The sequence below is a fragment of the Cuculus canorus genome, chromosome 25 (assembly GCF_017976375.1).
Source record: "Cuculus canorus isolate bCucCan1 chromosome 25, bCucCan1.pri, whole genome shotgun sequence".
Classification (NCBI taxonomy): domain Eukaryota; kingdom Metazoa; phylum Chordata; class Aves; order Cuculiformes; family Cuculidae; genus Cuculus; species Cuculus canorus.
The window spans coordinates 1,554,274-1,572,061 of record NC_071425.1 but is presented as its reverse complement, the minus strand read 5'-3'; the positions used below and the strand labels follow the sequence as shown (position 1 = coordinate 1,572,061).

The following is a 17,788-nucleotide window of genomic DNA, read 5'->3' as shown; positions in this document are numbered from 1 at the left end:
CTTTACAGCAGAAGCTGCTGCCCGTGCAGGACCGTGGCAGGATGCCACCCACCTTGCTCGTCTCCTAAGAGACCTGTAAATACAGTTTTGCCACCCTCTTTCAAGGTTTATGTTTGCCTCGTGAACTCTCCACCTTCGCATCACCCAGAGCTGTCTCTTCCGTGCATCCCCCTCGGGTCCGGCTGCCTCTCCGCTGTCAGCAGGTGCTGGCAACCGGGTGGCAACCGCTCCTGGCGTTTGGGCTAGCCACCTAATCCCCGAATAAAACGTTAGGGGCCTTTAAGAGGGAGAGGAGAGGGGGAGTCGTCTCCCCGCACATTAATCTATCATGAGCTAATGTGTTTTTCCCATTTGTTCCTTTGTACATCGCCGAGCTGCGCGCTCCCACGCGCACACACCCCAGCGCGCGCTCGCACCCGCGCGCCCGCTTGCTCGCACTCCTGCCTCCGTCTCCCATGGTTGGCTGGGCCTGAGCCCCTCGCGGAGAGAAAGGAAAGAAAAGAAAGCGGGCAAGCAGAGCAGAAATGGGGAATACACCCTCTCAAGGCATGTCACTCTCACTATGTGCATCCATTCTTAAGTAGCAGGTATTTTTTTTATTTGTGTGGTTTTTTTGTCCTCCTCCCTCCATGGCGCTGGGTTAGAGGTGCTGATGCCGGGGGGAGGGGGTAAAACTATTCCCGGCGCTGGAGTTTGCTGTGAACTGACACCAAGGAAGGGTGTGCATGGGGTCGTGATGCTCCGGAGGGGTGTGCGTGTGCGGGGCTGGGCTGCCCACGCCGCGGCTGTGGTACCCCCGGCACAGGGAACCGATGGGCTTGGGGGATGCTGAGCTGGTGCTGATGGTGATGCTGCTTCTTAGGGCTGTTTGTTATCGGGACTCCAAGAGGATAAAGTAGCTGGAGAGCTGCTGTCCTAGAAAACACCGGCATGGGGAGCAGGAGCGATGGGGTGTTTGGGGGCGGGGGCTCACTAGGGATGCTCGAAGAAATCCTTTATTGTGCCTATGGCTGTTTCAGCTCCGTTGTTGCTGTGTTGTGCATTAAATGTGGTGGTTTGCTGACCAAGCCTGTCTGGATGCTGCCCTGCTCGGGATTTCCTTTCTCTGTGAGCTTGGGGAGACAGATGGGCGAGGAGGAGGGAGGCTGCGGGCTGCTCTCTACCTGCTCTCTCTCCCTTTTTCTTTTCCCCCAAGCTGCTCCTGAGACACAAAGAGCAGAACAAGCAGCGGGGCTGCAGATCGCCCCTTTTTTTTTTTCCCGAGCTATTTTCAGCATCCTTGCAGGAGGAGGAAAAATCTGGTGCATCCCGGGTTGGGTTTGGGCGTGTGGGAAGGCGAAGGGGAGGGAAACTTAAAATAACTCCAAAGGCTGCCTGCCCTGCCCTTGCCCTGTGCCACAGCCGGCTGCTCCCTGTCTTTGGGGGTAAAGGAGAGCCACGGCGGGCGCTGCTCCCTTCGCTGTGTGCGCACGCAGGAGCAGGGCTGGGTGGGCGATTGGGTGGGTGTGCACGCGTGTGCACGATGCTGCGGTCCCCAGCGCTGCCCTGCCCCGCGTCAACCCCAGCGAGTGACAGAGCTGGGGGTCAGGGCTGTGCTGCCACGGAAGGGGGTCCCTTTGTTCGCCCTCGTCGCTCAGCCTTCGCCCCGCAGCCTCTCCCCTCTTTGTTCTCTCTGTTTTCGCCCTGGTTGTGGTGAGCTGGGATGGGGAGTGGCGATGCTTCAGCTCTCGCACCCGCGTTCTGCTGCGGGGCTGCTGGTACCCAACTCCCAAGGAAGTTGGCTTTGGATGCGTTTGGCCCTGGGAATCTGCCTGGCGCTGGCCGTGGGTCCCCAGGTGTCTCCGGGGGGGAGCTTGAGGGAGGTCACATCCAGGCAGTTTGTGCTTAAGGATAGAGATGGAACCGTCCCTTCTGCTCAGCTGGGCCATGCGAAGGGTGGGTGACCTCTACCCTGACATCAGCCCTTCCCTATAGCTGGCTCAGTCCCAGGGACCCCAAATTTGCTGAAGATCTGTCAGCACCCAGCTCCTGGGGGTGTGGATGGGTTTTGGTCTTTCTGGTTGCTCCGTGGCTTTCACGCCGGTGCTGTGCAGGATCCCCACCCTGGCAAACCCAGCCTGAGGTTCAGGACAGTGCCTCCACTGAAGCTGCCTTGAAGCCGCATGGTCTCTCCGGCCCCAGTGGTGGCTCTTCCCTCATTTTAATGAGGAATGCATTTTCAATGTGCTAATTATTTCCCACCAGACTGCCCCTGAAGCTGCCAGTGATCACACACCTGCGGAAATGGCTCTGCGCTCCTTCTGATGGGCATCCTCTTCCCCCGGGGAGCTGCTGGGGGGCTACAACCCCTCTTCTGGTGGGGCTGAGGGGGTGAGGAGGGGGAATGGGGAGCCAGAGGCCCTGGCAGTGCTGCCAAAGGCTTGGTGTCTTTGTGCAAAGAGAGCTTTAGTCTTTGTCAGGAGCCGTCCCTCCCCTTCCAGCAGGATGGGCAAGGCAGGATGCTCGCCCCATTGGTTTTGTCTGGCAGGTCCTGATCCAGGAGCTGCTCATCCCGGTCTCTGGGCTGGAACAGGAGGTGGGGGCAGCCTGGGTGGCCCTGGGCAGGGAGGCGATGCTGAGCACTGGTGTGGTGATTGCACTGAACTGGGAGATGGTGGAATTGGAGCTGGTTGGGGTGGGGTAGTCTTGGCACCAGGCTCAACCCTGGCTGAGGAAAAGCCATACCGCTCCCCCAGAATGTGTGGGGTTTTTTTCCCCTGCGTGGAAAGGTGGATAAAGACACCTCTGCTGCTTTGGGGTGAACACAGGGCATGAATATACTCTGTTCTAGCTGGGTATCTCCACCTGTCCCTGGGTATATCTGTTCCCCCCATTGTCCTCCTCCCATCTCCCTCCTTCCCTTCCCCTGGTGTTTGCAGCATCAGCCTCACAGCCTGGTGGGAAACACCCACCCGTGCCTGCCTCTGCTTTTTCCATCCAGAAATTCTCCATACTGAAGTCTCGCCCAGGGAGGACGGAGGCTCTGGGTGCCCTTTGCTGTTGCACAGACCCAGACGGGTGCTGCCTTGGCACCGGCCAGGAGCTGCAGCCCCCGTGGATGTTGCTATGGGGTGAAACACCACGTCTGCTGCGGGGAGCAGGGCGGGAGGGACACAGCCCAGCAGGGCAGGGTTTAATTATAGACATCGATTCTTCTTGTTGCCACACATCAATCCCAGCCGAGGTGCACAGTGGCTGCATCTGTGCCCCAGGGACACGCCTGGCACGCACGGCGTGGAGCACAACCCGGAGAGCATCCCCACACCATCCGGGCTTGGAGCCCAGGAAGGGCGATGGGGTCAGGATGGTTGTGATCCATCTGGGGGTCAGAATGAGTGTGGGTGCCCCCAAGGTGCTGCGTGCATGGATGAGTCCATTGAGGCTCCCTGCTGTTAAAATTTGATTTCTAAGCTGTTAAAATTTGATTTCTAAGCTTGTTGGGGAGGAAAGAGGGAGGCTGCAGGTGGGAGGGGTGATTTGGAGAGCCTTGAGGCAGTGGAGTGCAGCTTGAGCAGAGCATTGGGAAGCTCGTTGTGCAAACGAGGAAGAGGAAGGTGCTGTGCTGTGGTCCCTGCTGGAGTAATTTCTCCAGCATTTCACTCAGCTCCCAGTGCTGCGGTAGCATTGCTACCACTTTGAATAAGTGAAGCACAAATTGTGACTTATTCCAGCCCCACCAGCTCTTGGTTTGGAGGTGCTGAACCCTCCAGCAAAGCAGAGTGAGGGGCAGCACCCATAGCCCTGGGGGCTGTGCTTAGGAAGGGGCAGCACCCACAACCCTGGGGCTGGGTGGAAGCTGGTGGGGAGGTGTGAGAAGGACAGAAATTCCCTTTTGTGCCAGCTCTGTGGCTGCGAAGTTGGTTCACCGTCAGCGCTTTGCTCAGTTGGCTCTTTCCCAGCAGCTGTGGTCAAGTTTTGTAGCTACTCCTATTATGATTATTAAAACACCTCGAGGTGGGTGAGGTGCGAGATGCCTGGGCTGAGGTCCCTGGGGTGGAGCGTAGAGGCTGCTTGGCCAGGCTTTGCAGAACGATTGGATTCAAAAAGCAGTGAGCAATGCTGTTGAGCATCATCTGGGGAGGCCTGGCATCCGCGATGGTTCCATGCGAGTGGGTCTTACCCACCAGCCTGGCTCCGTCTCCAGCAGCCGCAGCGACGCATGTGGGGTTGGGCAGGTCCCAGCTCCTCGCCGCAAGGTTCTTCAGCTCAAGAGATGGGAAAGCGTGTGCTGTTACCCATCAGCTGTGCTCGCTCCCCATCCGAGGTCCTCATTAACCCCCCTCCTGGCTGTGCCAGGCTGCAGGTGCACCCAGGCTCAAAGAGCCACTCGGCAAAGGAGCTTAAATGCCTGTTAAAAAATTACTGATTTGCTTCTCACCGCCCAATGGGGATAATAAAACTTTGCCGTCAGCTGTTTTTATTTTTTCCCTCCCCCTGCGTGGTTTCCACTTTCAGAATAAATGCAAATGAAGAGTTTTGTTTTAAGAAAAAAAAATTCATCTCCACCAGAAGGGCTGATGGAAGGGCTGGGTGGGGGCGGGAGGAAGGGGAACGGAGAGGGGGGGGATGACAAACACTTATGGTTTGTTTGTTCCCCCCCCCCCGCCCCATGCTGAAATGTTCTGATTGCAAAGGGAGGAGAGTGAAGGAAGATGATGCATTTGGTCTTCCAGCACTGCTAATATCTCCAGGCTAGGGAAAGTGGCATCTGCGCTCAAGGCTCAAACTGGGAACCAATGTTCCCACATAACTGGGAACCAGTCTTCCCGCATAACTGGGAAAAGAGAGTAAAAAAAGCAGCTTCTTTTCCAGTCCCACCCCATAGATGATGGCTCAGGTCACCCAGTGCTATCTCTTGTGCTCAGACCTTTGCAAAGGGCATCTGAGAAAGGATGGGCGGTGGCTGTGGGTGGGTGAGAGCTGCCCAGGGCTGCACCAGCACCGCTGCTCCTCGCCCTTGGGTGCTTTTCTGCCCTCTGCTCCAGCTGAGCCTGTGAACAGCCGCTCTGGCTGGCGCTGTTGCATCTCCTCCACTTTAAGTTTATATATTTCAATTATAGCCCATTAAAAGCCTCCATGTTTCAAGATCTGCTTGGATTTACAGCTCTTGTCCTGGGGCCAGCCTGGGCATCCCTGAGCTGCAGCTCTTGTCCCGGGGCTGCAGCCCCACAGGGAACCCTGGGGCTGTGGGTCAGCTCAGTTCTCACCCGCTTTGTGGCAGCCGCGATGATGGGAAACAGCATTTGGCTCCTGTCCCACCAGCATTTCCCCCTTCTGCCCTTTCCCAAAGTGCCCCGTGTTTCCCTTATGAGCATCCTGGGATTGTGGGCATCAGACTCTTTTTGGTCAGTGGCTCTTATTAATTAGCTTGATTACCCCTGGGAGACAGGGATAGCCGCGGTGGGGAAGGGCTGCTGTAACTCCCAGCCCAGTAGCTGGACTCCCAGAGAAATGGTTTTGAAAATTGATTGTGGCACCTGGTCTGGTTTTTGTCGTTTTCTTTTTAATGGGATATTTTGAGCTGAAATTGGACCAAGTGCAGAACGGCGGGGGCTCGATCCTGCACCCGGCTGAGCTCGGAGGGCACTTGCAACTCATTGTGGCACCGAGAGGGAGGGATGGAGCATTGGGATGGGATTTTGGGGGGGCTGCATTGCCTAATGCAGTCCTTCACAAGTCCTGTGGTGCAGGCAGGGAAGGAAGGGATGAAAATAGAGAGGTGAATGCCGTGATGGGCAGGGAGGAAAGGGCTGCACAAGGACCTGGGGGCAGCCAGTGTGCCTTGGGCTCGGTTTCTTGCTCTGACACGGCTCTCCAGCTGGATACCGGGCACGGCGTGGCAGGACATGCATGTTTCTAAAGTGGTTTCTAAAGTGCTGTCACGTTTCAGCAGCCAGATTCCTACAGAAGCGGTATGTGAAAAGCAAACATGTCTTGCAAGTCTGTAGTCATGGCACTGCCCTTCCCATCTCCTGCTCTGCCTGGAAGCCCCTTAGTGACCCTGCGTATGTCAGGTTCCTGATGTTTTGGGGTACCTAGAGGCAAGGCTGCGTCCTGCTCCAGTTGGCCAACATCTGGGCTTGGCCACCCTTCTCCATCCTTACCGAGGGGCTCGAGTCATGCTGGGCTTCCCGAGCATCCCATTGCTTTGCTGCCGACTTTGCAGGCTGGAGACGGGGCTCAAAATCCCGTCCATCTGTCAGCGGCTCGGAGGTGGCTCGGCCGAGCTGAGTGGCACAGTAATAGGGTGTGAAACAATCACCTGTCAGTTGACTTTTCTTCTGCAGCTGCCATGGCGCTTGGCAAGGGCAGAGCTGGAGATGAATAAACTCCCCTCTCCCGTGTTATTTGGAGGGATGCTGTCATGGCACTCAGGGTTTTTATTTGGCTCGGTGGTTTTATGTTAATGAACCAGGCTCTCTTGCGCTTCGGAAAGAGAAGGGAGAAAGTGTCACTTTGGATCTTCATGCACGGAAAAATACAGCACCTCCCTCCTGCAATTACAGTTGGATCGCTGGGAAGGCTCATGGGGAGGCAGTCAGGGCTGGAGATGTGGCTGAGCCCGCAGCAGCCATCTCCTGCCCGCTTTGGCCAGCACGAGGGCTTCAGCATCCCGTTTACAGTGGGGCCAAAGAGCCCACGTTTGCTCCTCTTCCCACATCGCATGGATGAGACCATCCCAAGCTGCTCTGCCTCTTGGGAGAGCTGGAAGGGCAGCACTGGATCCTAGCAGCTCTCAAGACCTTGGAAGTCTGTGATACTTCCAGGATAGAGGAGGGCGGGGTGGTTTTGGATGGTACAACCATCTCCTAGGTCCTGCAAGGCTGTTTCTGATCATTTTGGCTTCCCAAGTCGTTTCTGTGCCCATGGAGCATCTCTAGTAGGGAGGGATCTCCAGAACCCAGCAGCCCATGCCTGCGAGGGGTGGTGGGTGTGTGGTGGGGTGAGGAGGAGCGTGAGCTCCGTGTTGGCCACATCCAGCTCGGATCAGTGGGTATCACCGTGGAGCATGAAGCGGAGAGGAGGTCATCCTCCTCCAGCTGACTGTGCCAGGTGTGAGTGCTGCATCTGAGGACCCAGAGCTGAGCTGGGGACCCTGGTGGAAGTTGGGGACAGGGCTATGGGGGTCCCATCGCAACGGCTTCGCTGCCACTAGGAAGCAGCGGAGCAGAGGCAGCGCCTGCCCGCTCGGCTGTGCAACAGGCAGCCCCAGTGCTGCCTGCAGGCTGCAGAATCTGTCTCATTTCAGGAGGATTAATGATTCTAGCATAATTTGAAAAACATTATATGGCTCATTAAAAACACATTGCCCAGACCAAACACAGAGCAGTTGCATGTTTCCAGCCCTGACAGCTCACCTCCCCGTGCCAGCCTGAGGCATTGCCCTCTGCCTGCTGGGCTGCAGATGAGGAGGTGAGGCTGAAGGCTGTGCTTGTCGCTTGCTGACTGCGCCTGACTGGGTGCATACGGGGCAGCCGTCTGCCTTGCCTTCCTCTTCCAGCTGCTTCTGGAGCGCCCAGGGGCAGCAGCCAGCTCGGGCACGATGTCCCCTTGGGATGATTTTGGTGATGCTTCGGTGTAGGTGTGATTTGGGGAAAAGACATTGGTGCAGGGCTGTTTGGAGCATCCCCTGCCCTCGCCTATCCTCTGTGGCACATTTTGCTGAGTGAGTGTGGGAGGCTCCCGGGGAGCCCTTGTACCCTTGAAGGGCACCTGATTTCCAGGGCTCAGCAGGGTGAAGGGGACCGGCAGCGTCTCCTTCCCCCCCATCCCCGCTCCACTTCTCCCTCACCATATGCCTCCTCCTTTCTCTCGCCTTCGCTGCTTCCTTTCAACTCTCTCTGTGGTGAGGGGAATCAAAGAAGGAGAGCAGTTTGGGATTTTTTAGTCCTTCCTCATCTGCTGCTCTGCATGAAAAGCAAAGCCTCTAAAGGACACTCAAGGACGTTGCGATGGCGCCTTCCTCACTCCTCTCCTTCTCCTCCTCCTCTTCCTCCCCTGCAGAAAGCCATGCTCTGCCCCACTGCCCCTGCCCTGGGGAATGGCCCATGGCGCGACTGGGCTGCTCTGCCATAGCTCCTGGTCCATCCACACCTCTGTCTTGTTCGCCCTGAGTGAGCTTCCCTGGGCTCAGCAACGAGAAGCAGCGCCTTCTCCATGTATGAGATCCCTCAGGACCATAAGAACTCTTGGTCAGGGACCTGGGCTGCTCCTTTGAGGCTCATGAAGGTGCAAAAGACCTTGAGCGAATTTCTCCACCACCCTGTGACTCGGTATCTCAGCCAAAATAACTGTGGGGAGGTTGTGGTGCTCCACAGATAATAATTAGCTCTTTTCAGCTGTCAGTCCCAGCTCTTCCTAAAAGCAAGGCTGTTATCTCCGTTCCACATGTGGGAAAGCCAAGGTGCTCCTAGGGCAAGTCCTTGGCTCAAAATCACGTAGGGTGAAGCACTGCCAGGAGGCTCAGCAGGGGGGACAGAGCTGATGGATGGAAACATCCTCAGCCTTTTCCTCACCTCCGACACCAAGAAAATCCCCGCGATGGGGTTGGAGAGCTCGGTCTTTCTCCATGGAAAATTTAACGCCACAGGAGCCACATTTGTCCTCCTCCTTTTGTCTAATTTCCGCTAGAAAAGCCATTTCTGTCACTCAGGTCGCATTGCAAGCTGGAGAGAGGAAGGATATTCTTGCAGGTAAGATCTGCCTTTGGGAGCAAGAGCCAGGTTAGCTGGGTCATCTCTTGCCTCCGGGCTCTGCTGCTGTGTCCAGGCAGGCTGGCTGAGTCCCTCAGACCCTCCGAGCACCCTACCCTTGCTCAGAGCCACCGGGTACCGCAGCCACCAACAGCTGCAAATTCGCTCCGGAGCGTTTCCTGGCATATTACAAAACATGGCATAAATAATTAAACCTGAACTGCAATTATCAAAACAAATGAATAAAGCGCATTTAGGAAGGATTTTCCACTTTTATTTCGTCCTTCTTGTTTCTCTCCCATTATGCTTTTAAGATTATTTGCTCGCTTGAGGCGTGAAATCCATTCCTGAACCGCGAGCCTTTGAATCCTCACCCTGATCCACAGGGATGCGTGTGGCCCTTGGCCAATCCCGGTGACAGCGGGGAGATGACCGTCACATCCCTCATCCGTGGAGGTGTTCAAGGCCAGGTTGGATGGGGCTTGGAGCAACTGGGTCCGGTGGGAGGTTTCCCTGCCCATGGCACGGGGTGGGACTGGATGGGCTTGGATGTTCCTTTTAACTCGGACCATTCTGCCATCTGAGGGTAAAAACCCACTGCAAAGCCGTGGGCGCGGGGCTCGGCAGAGGCTGCACAGGGAGCATCCCAAACACAGCACAGCAGAGCTTCAGCAGAGTTGCTGAGTCCATCAGTGCCAATTATCGGGGCTGCAGCCATGGAGGGGTTAGAAATGGCATTCATCACCCTGCTACCCTCCTCCTCCTCCTCCTTGCTGGGAAGGGGTGGCCCCGCGGAGCCCTTGAGCTGCTTGGTCTCACCCTCTGGACCTGGAGGGCAGCGATGGAAGGGCTGACACCCATGCAAGAATAGGTGGAGCAGAGCCAGGCTTGGGGCAAGGGGACAAATGTCCTGCAGCCATGGATGTGACGGAGCTCAGCCGCCTCCCAGCGTTGTGCACAGCTTTGCCTGCTCACCAGCAAAGAAAGAATTCCTTGTAGGCGCTGAGGTCTCAGCTTGGCTGTCCCCTGCCTGCCCCTGCCCTCGTCACCCTGCTCCTCCAGGCACGGGGGTTTGCAGGGAGGGAGGAGAAAACCACCCAATATCCCTAAAAACAGAGGCTCAAAGCAGCTCTGGGTGGTTTTGCTGGGAGTCGGGCACTGCCTGGACTCAGCTGCCTGCGGGCAGGATGCTCAGGGGTCCAGAGGGTGGGGACCCCTGTGCAGAACCTCTCTCTCTCTCTGCACCCACATCTCGGGATTCGGCACCGCGTTCACTCGTACCCAGGAGCAGATTCAAGCCCTGCAGGGGCTGAGAAACTGCTTTTCAGTTCTGGGATTTTGGAGCCAGCGTTGCCCAGGCGCGGAGCTGGGAGGTTCAGGACAGGCTGTGCTGCTCCAAAATTGGAGCAGAATGAGATTGTGCAGCTTCACTTACCACAGAAAGGCCTAACCTGAATATTTGCCTGAAAAAAAACCCATAAGAAGCCTTTCTACTCTGATTCTTTGGTGCTTTTCCATGCCCAAAGCTCCTCTTCCCAACAAGAGTCCTGCTGGGAAGCTGAGATGGGCAGGATCCCCACATCCAGACCCTGCAGAGCACCCATCTGAGGAGGTGTTTTGGGCTCCGTTTGCAGCTCCTGTGCGCATCTCTCTTTCTATAGGTGGGACCGAACCCCTCAGGCAAAGGGGAGCCGTGTCCATCACTGCGGACACAGGGTAGGAGGGAGCTGCTCTCGTGTCCCCGCAGTGGGGCACAGCCTGGCTCCCCATCGCTCCTCACGCTGTGTTTTCATTCTCAGATGCTTTCTGCTGCTGCTCTTTTATTTCAGATTTATTATGTATTTGCCTGCTTTGATATATTTGTTTATTCCCTACCATCCCTGGCAAACTTTCCCACCTGGATCGCGTTCATTCATGAATCTCCTCCTTTCCTGTCCCTAACCAGGGCTCGATGGAATTGCAGGAGGGAAGAAGCCAGGACTCTGTTCCCTTTGTTTAAAGTCTCCAGGTCAGTACCGGGGCTGGGGGCCAGCAGCGTGCTCCTCCCCACCCTGCTTGTTCCATGTTCGATGTCCTTTCCTTCCCCGACCCTCTCCCGGGTGCAGGGACCGTGGTGGGCGAGGGCAGCACCTGTAGTTTGGTTTTTTCCGGGTGTTTTTAGGAGGGTGCTGCCTAGTTTCTGCTTTGCATCGATGATTAAGGCATCAGCTCTCACTCTCTTTGCAGAGGAGGGATGGGTTTTGAAGCTGGGGTTGGGTTTTTGCAGCTGGAGGTATCCCTGTTGCTCCTGGAGGGACCAACTCACCCTCCACCAAATGCTGGAGGTTGCAAGGTTTAGGGTTTTCCTTGTCGGGAACGGGAGGGAAAAGCTTTCAAAGGAGGCTGTGAGGAAGATGCTGGCTCTCTGGGTTAGCGAAGAGGCTGTGGAAGGGAGGCTGGTTTCGAAGCTGCAGGAGGAGAAATGTGGTGGAATCTGTTCAGCAGCAACCCCTGCTGGGTCTGTCATAATAATAGATTTCATTTCTGTGGCATCTGTCAGCCTCTAATGGACTGGGTGTTCACTTTGCCAGGGATGGTGCCAGCGTTGGTTTTTTGGGAGCCTGAGGAGTGCAGCGGAGCTCTGTCAGTCAGGGGCGGCAGCTCCCAGCTAAAACCATCCCGGTGGCACCAGTCAATCCCAGTCCAGGTGATTTAGAAGCCACCTGCCTTCAGAAAAACCTCCAACGAGATCTAAGCTCTCCCAGAGCCCATCCCATAGCCATTCCTCAGGGCTGAGAGCTGGAGGCACCCCTCAGCATCCCGGGGGGAGCACCAGCACTGTCCCGTTTTCCTTCTGCTTTGTAGACTCATACAATAGTTTGGGTTGGAAGGGACCTTAAAGCCCATCCAGTTCCAACCCCTGCCATGGGCAGGGACACCTCCCACTGGATCAGGGGCTCCAAACCCCATCCAACCTGGCCTGGAACATTCCAGGGATGGTGCAGCCACAGCTTCCCTGAGCAACCTGTTCCAGTGTCTCACCACTTTCATGGTGAAGATACTCTTCCTAATGTCCAGTCTAAATCTGCCCCTCTCCAGTTTATACTTTAGGCTTATTTATAGGGGACTGAGTGGCCTCTTGCCCTGGAGCAGATGGCTTTTCCGTGCTGGTGCTGTGAAGGTACGGGGAGCTGCACTGCCGACTCTGTCTGTGTTCTGGGATGCTCGTGGCTGCCAGGCAGCCGGAGCCCCAGCGCAGGCAGGGCTGATGCCGGGGAGGACAGCCTGGAGGTGGAGGAAATCAAGCTTGTAATACGTGGGGTGTGCCAGGACTCCTGACACGAGAGCCTTCTCGGTGTAAAACCAAAGCGCCGGAACAGCGCGCTGTAATTTAATTGCGTTTCCTGCAAATGCCTTGTTGAGTTGTAATGAACACATTATCCCAAACCGGGAGTGGGAAAGCAGGAGGAAGACAGCAGCCCATGACCAGGCTGTGCATCCCTATGGAGATCTACCCTGGGCCCTGAATACCGTTCTAGCTCGTTTTCTATCCCAGAATTACACTTGCAATTAAGTTCCTGGCTCGGAAGTGTGTGCACGCTTGCCCCTCAGCTGGAGAGCGGATTGCACAGCTGCTTTCTTGGGATCGGGTGGGAAGGGAGGTTCGGAGCCTGTGCTCGTGGCGATGGCTTTTCTTGCTCTTTGCAGGAGCTGGGAATTGGATCTCGGGACTGGAGGCACAGCCAGCCCTGGTGGTTTCATCACTGATGTTCGTGCTCTGCCACCCAGGAGGGCTGTAGGTCCTGCTGTTGCTGAACCCCAATATATTGGGAGGGGGAAAGTAGCAAAATGGTGATGCTTTGTTGGGATTCGAGTTCTTGAAAGGGTCAGGCAGAGCCTGGAGGTGTTAAACCAGCAGAATGAGGAAGGCTGAGAGGAGGGGGTGAAGGTAATGGGTAGGATTTATGGGATTTGTTGGGTTCATGGGATCTTTTCAAGACCAGGAGAGACCCTTCTGATCACCCCGTCTGACCCAACCACGTGAAGGCACAGAGTCTTGGCAGTAACTCCTGCATCGAGACCATAACTTCTGGCTGAGCAGGTGTTTATCTTCCAGAAGGACACCCTGCCTTGGTTCAAAGGTAGGAGATGATGGAGAAGCCACCCTGCTCGGTGCAGGCTCTCTCCATCTCCGTTGAGTACATTTCCCTTCTCTCTTGTCTGTGTTTCTGACGCTTCAGCTTCCAGCTATCAGATCTTGTTCTGCCTTTGTCTGAACAAGATTAAAGAGCCCCTGCTCTCAGAACCTGCATCCTTGCCGAGGTGAACATATAGACAGTTATAAGGTCACTCAGCAGCCGTGTAACGAAGCCAGTTAATGAGCTTGTCTCTCGTGGAAAAAAGGTGGTTTTGACCCTTTCTGAAAGGTTGCGAGCACTTGCTTAGGCTGAGAGACGTGCAGCTCCGAGTGGAAATGGGCTCAGCTCTTTTATCCCACCTCAGGTTCCGTTAGCGACGCAGATCCGGGTAACCCTGGAGGCAGCCAGGGAGGTTTTCAAGGTGTCTCGGTGGTGCAGAGGCTTGGCTTTGTTTTCCCCCAAGTCTTGTTGCAAGCCATCAGGGTACAACAGGGTCTTATTAGACGGAGCTGAGCCCTGGGACTGAGGGGGAATGGATCATTTGGGATGGGCTGAGCCAGGAAGGTCTGTGCAGCCCAGGCTCGAGGGATGCTCGCCCTGTTGCTGGCACAGACGAAGGGGCAGCAGCTACGGGCAGGAACGATGCTGGCTCGTACAGACCAGAGGGCAGGGCTGCCGGCTGCCCTGGCGTCCCCTGAGTTCCTCTCACCTCTCTCCTTGCTGGGGCTCCCCAAGTCAGGGCGCTAAACCAGCCTGTGCTGTCTAAATACATTCCCCTGGTGAGCAACCCAGGGAGGAATAATTCACAGAGTCAACGGCTTTTTAATATCCCTGTGCTTCGAGTCAATTTTCAGCGCAGTCATTTGCTTTTTAATTAAAATTATTGCTTCTCGCCCCACGTGCATCTTCCCCCCCCTTTTGAAAATGAACAAACTGCCAACCTGCCTCTCTTTCCTCCTCCTCAGTGGAGCTCTCTGAGCTCCAGCCTGCTCCTGGGCTGGAGCCTTATCCGTTCTTGCTCCTTGTTGCCTCACGGCCACTGCTCCACCTCGCCGGCAGCCGGGGATGTTCTCACCTCTGCTTTCCTGCCTGCTTTATTAAGAGAAATGTGATGGAAACAGATGCACCGAGATCCTTCGCTGGTGTAAATCAGCGCAGATCCACTGATTAAGCAGTGATTTACACCAATCAAAGGTCTGGCTGGTTGCACCTGTTGCCAGGATCAGTGCATGGACCATGGGCAGCCTTCTCCTGGATGCTTGGGGCAGGTCACCGATGCCCACCCTTCGCTCGGTGGTGAGATGTTGGTGTCCAAGCCAGCAGACACAGGAGCAACCTCCTGAGCATGGTCTGGGGCTGTGGAAAGCCAGGGGTGATGGAGCTCCCTTTCCAAACCGCACCCAGAGAGAGATGGGGGTGGTGGCAGCAGGATGAGCCCCGGCGTAACGGGGGTGCCTGAGGGTGGGCAGCGCAGAGTGATCCCCAGAATAGGAGCGGGTGGGAGAGGACACAGCCCCTCTGGGCTCCCGGCAGGGTGTCTGCAGTGCCGCGCTGACAGGTACCAGGCTGACGAGCTCCAGACTTGTCAGCGCCAGTGATGTACCTATAATTACTGTCTGATGTGCCAGAATTAGACTGGGAGCTGAGTACTTTGATGCAGACGTGAGTGTCCTTGGCTGCCACTGAGAGGTTTAACAAGTGCGAGGCTGCAGGCAGAGCAGATCCCGATCCTTTCACCTCTCCCTGAGCAACGGCTGCCCACGGCCGCTCTCCTGCCCTGCCGAGTACCAGCGTTTGGGAAGGATGGGCAAGGAGCGGTGTGCAGCCCTGTGCCTGGAGTTTGCAGGGGTGGCAGGAGGGCTGGAGGATGCTCCTGGAGAATGGGCTGTTGCCTCAAGCTGCACCAGGGGAGGTTTAAATTGGATATTGGGAACGTTTCTTTACTTGTAGAGTGATGAAGCCCTGGCAGAGGCTGCCCTGGGCAGTGGGGGAGTCTCCATCCCTGGAGGGGACCAAACAACGTGTGGTTGTGGCACTTTAGGACATGGTTTAGTTGGCACGGTGGGGTTGGCCTGATGGTTGGAATGGACGAACTTAGAGGACTTCTCCAACTTTAATGATTCTGTGAACTTCCCCATCCTCCAAACCGCCTACCAGTGGTTTATTGGTGCAAACCCCTCAGCCCCTTACTCAGAGCCATACAAAGCCACCGGGGTTGCTCCACACCCTGTAGCATCCTCGGCTCAAAGCACTTCTATCGACCACCTTCAGCTCCTGCATCACTCATAGGTTTCTCACCACAGTTTCTGGTTTCTCAGCTCCCATCCGCGGCTCTGACGCTGTCACCAGCCCTGTTCGGTGGAAGTGACAGCCACCCCCAGCCTGTGCTGAGGTATTAAAGCTTTATTGTAGTCCAGGGCCTGTAATTCACAGCACAAGAACCAATAAATGGGAATGATTCAGAATCATTTAGCAGCTTCTGCTCAGGAAGAGAGAGACCAGGACCTCAATTAAGCTATTTGTAAATTGTTAATTTAAGCATTTCACTCAGATGCCTTAAATTGTTCCCTCCTGCAGTTTACAAACGGGTAAAGAGCACAGAAATATAAATGGAGCGGTGGGGAAATGCCATTTAGTTACCGTTTTCAGCAGTGGTAATAGCACTGTAGCTTAACAGCGCTTTGATTTAAATCAGAGTAAACCAGAGCTGCCTTTAACGGAGCATCAACCGGGGACCAATGTTCCCCAGGGGATGGGGGACCCTGCCTGGCAGTGGGGGTCAGGATGCGATACCGTGGTGGGATGAGGAGCTGAGGGCTGCCAAAACGCCCGGATGCAGCCTGGATCGCTGAGCCAGGGATGCTCGCTCGCATTTTTAATCTCCCCTGCAAAGTATTGATTAAAAATCCTATTTCTTTCCTCCGGATTTAAGCCAGGTGACTTCCTCCCCTCTGGCGTGGCTGTCCTGGAGAGCTCTGGCTGTCCAGATGGGGAAGGATCATCATCATCTTCAGCCAATCTGGATGGGTGCAGCTTCCAGGTGTTGGTGCAACCACCCTGATTTACCCCATCCTGCAGATTTGCCCCCCCTCCCCAAGCACTCAAAGCGCAAGATGCAAATGGTTTGGCAGTGGCACAGCTTTTAACGCCATGGAAGTTTTAGGAGTTAGAAATCTCATCTATAGCATCTGGGAAATCTGTCCCCTCCTAAAGCGCTGGGAAGGAGGGAGCGTGTGGCCCCCAGGACCCAGTGTTGCTCTTGATGGGGTTTTCATCGCACAGGGGATTGCTTTCCCTCTGCAGAGCTAAAACTGGGAGCTCCTTCCAGGAACCTGGACCAGGATCTGGACCTGCATAAACTGTTGCTGCAGCTGGTCCTGGCGCATGTTCCCTCATCTTTCATATTTCAGGGTGGAGGATATTTTAATAGGTGGTTTTAATAAGTGATGGGATAAGAGGAAATGGTCTCATGTTGCACCAGGGGAGGTTTAGATTGGATATTAGGAAAATTTCTTTACTTCTTGAGTGATGAAGCCCTGGCAGAGGCTGCTCCGGGCGGTGGAGGAGCCTCCATCCCTGGAAGGGTTCAAAAAGAATGTAGTTGTGGCATTTCAGGACATGGTTTAGTCAGCAAGGTGGGAACGGGCTGAAGGTCGGACTGGATGAGCTTAGAGAGCTTTTCCAACCTTAATGATCGTATGATTAATGCAGAAAAGGACACATCCATAACCGCTGCCTGGGATGGGACAAGACTCCGCTCCAAACTCTGTTGAGTGGAGTGGGATTTTCTGCATCCGCGCTCAGCAAGTGAGCAAAGGCAGAAGGGTTCTGAAGAAGTGGTAGTGCAGAAGGACTTGGTGCTGTGCCACGGCGCCGGGTGGGGATCGGGTGCTGCGGGCGCCAGCCTGGCCCGGGAGGTGTTGCTGCAGCAGCTCAAGGCTGAGCTGCGCTGCCAGGCATCGCTCGGGTTGTGCCGTTTGGGGAACAAATTCTCGCTTGCCGCTTCTCCAGGTGGGTTTTGGCTTCCTCGCCAGCTGGGGAGCAAAGTCGCAGCCCCATGGGCTCGTTGAGCAGGTGCCGGGGCGGCCACGGGAACAGCTTGGGCTGCGAGCGGAGCTCAGCCCCGATGCACGGCAGCACCCGTCCCCGTGGGAGGCTGGCGGGGACGGGGAGCAGAGCGGGTGGCCGGGCCCTCTGGGTGCCAAGTTCTCCCCTCGGCTGCACCTGCCACCACTTGGCAGATCCCGGTGGGATCTGGGGTGGGTGCTGCCAGCACGGCGGGGTGATGCCAGCCTCGGCAGATGTTGCTGCAGCCTCGGCAGGCGGAGCGGCCACGTGGCCCTGGTTTCTCTTGCAGATCCATTCCCTTCACTCCGAGGAAGAAGCTGAGCCATATTCCGAGCTGCCTTGACACCTCCGGGTTCTTGCTGGGGTTTAAGGACTTTTTATTACTCAAGAACTTATCAACCATCCGTTGGTTGAGTTTAATAAGAAATTACGCTCCCTGACCCTTCAACTACGAAATGCATTGAGCTGTGTGATGTCAAAAGGTCTCCAATGGGTTTTTTTTTTACCTTTGCTTAATCTGGCTTCCTCCTCATTTCTCATCACGGCAGATGAGAAACAGCTACGTCTGCTGTCACCGTGCCGTCACTGCCTTCCCAAATGGAAAAAGCCTTTCTGTCCACCCAGGTCTGAGCTACCTCAAGGCTGGTGCTCCATCCCACCTTGACCAGGGTCATTATTCTGCTTGTGACTAGGAGTGGGATAAGATCTGGTCTAAAGTCCGCAGGCGCAGTCCCCAGAGCCACCGGCCATCCCACCCCTCTGGTTTGAGGCAGAGCTTGTGTCCTGATGTGGCCTTTTCTGGCCCGGTAATGGCCATTGTCATGTGAGCAGGGGAATTCAAGCATGGGAATGCGTTTTCTGATGAGACAC

At 55.7% G+C, this 17,788-nt stretch overlaps 1 protein-coding gene across 4 annotated transcripts in view; it reads left to right on the top strand.

Moving 5' to 3' along the window:
* Positions 1-355: 355 nt before the first annotated feature.
* Positions 356-17,788, top strand: part of SRCIN1 (SRC kinase signaling inhibitor 1) — an 85,787-nt gene continuing 68,354 nt past the window's right edge. The window contains exons 1-2 of one of the 4 annotated variants that reach the window (XM_054088290.1): positions 356-546; positions 10,678-10,740. In XM_054088290.1, the coding sequence (XP_053944265.1) occupies positions 525-546; positions 10,678-10,740 (85 nt within the window). In that variant the 5' untranslated portion in view covers positions 356-524. Of the gene's footprint in view, positions 588-10,677; positions 10,741-12,733; positions 12,854-17,788 lie in introns of those variants that run through there. The other 3 variants (XM_054088293.1, XM_054088292.1, XM_054088294.1) reach the window with 3 other exon arrangements.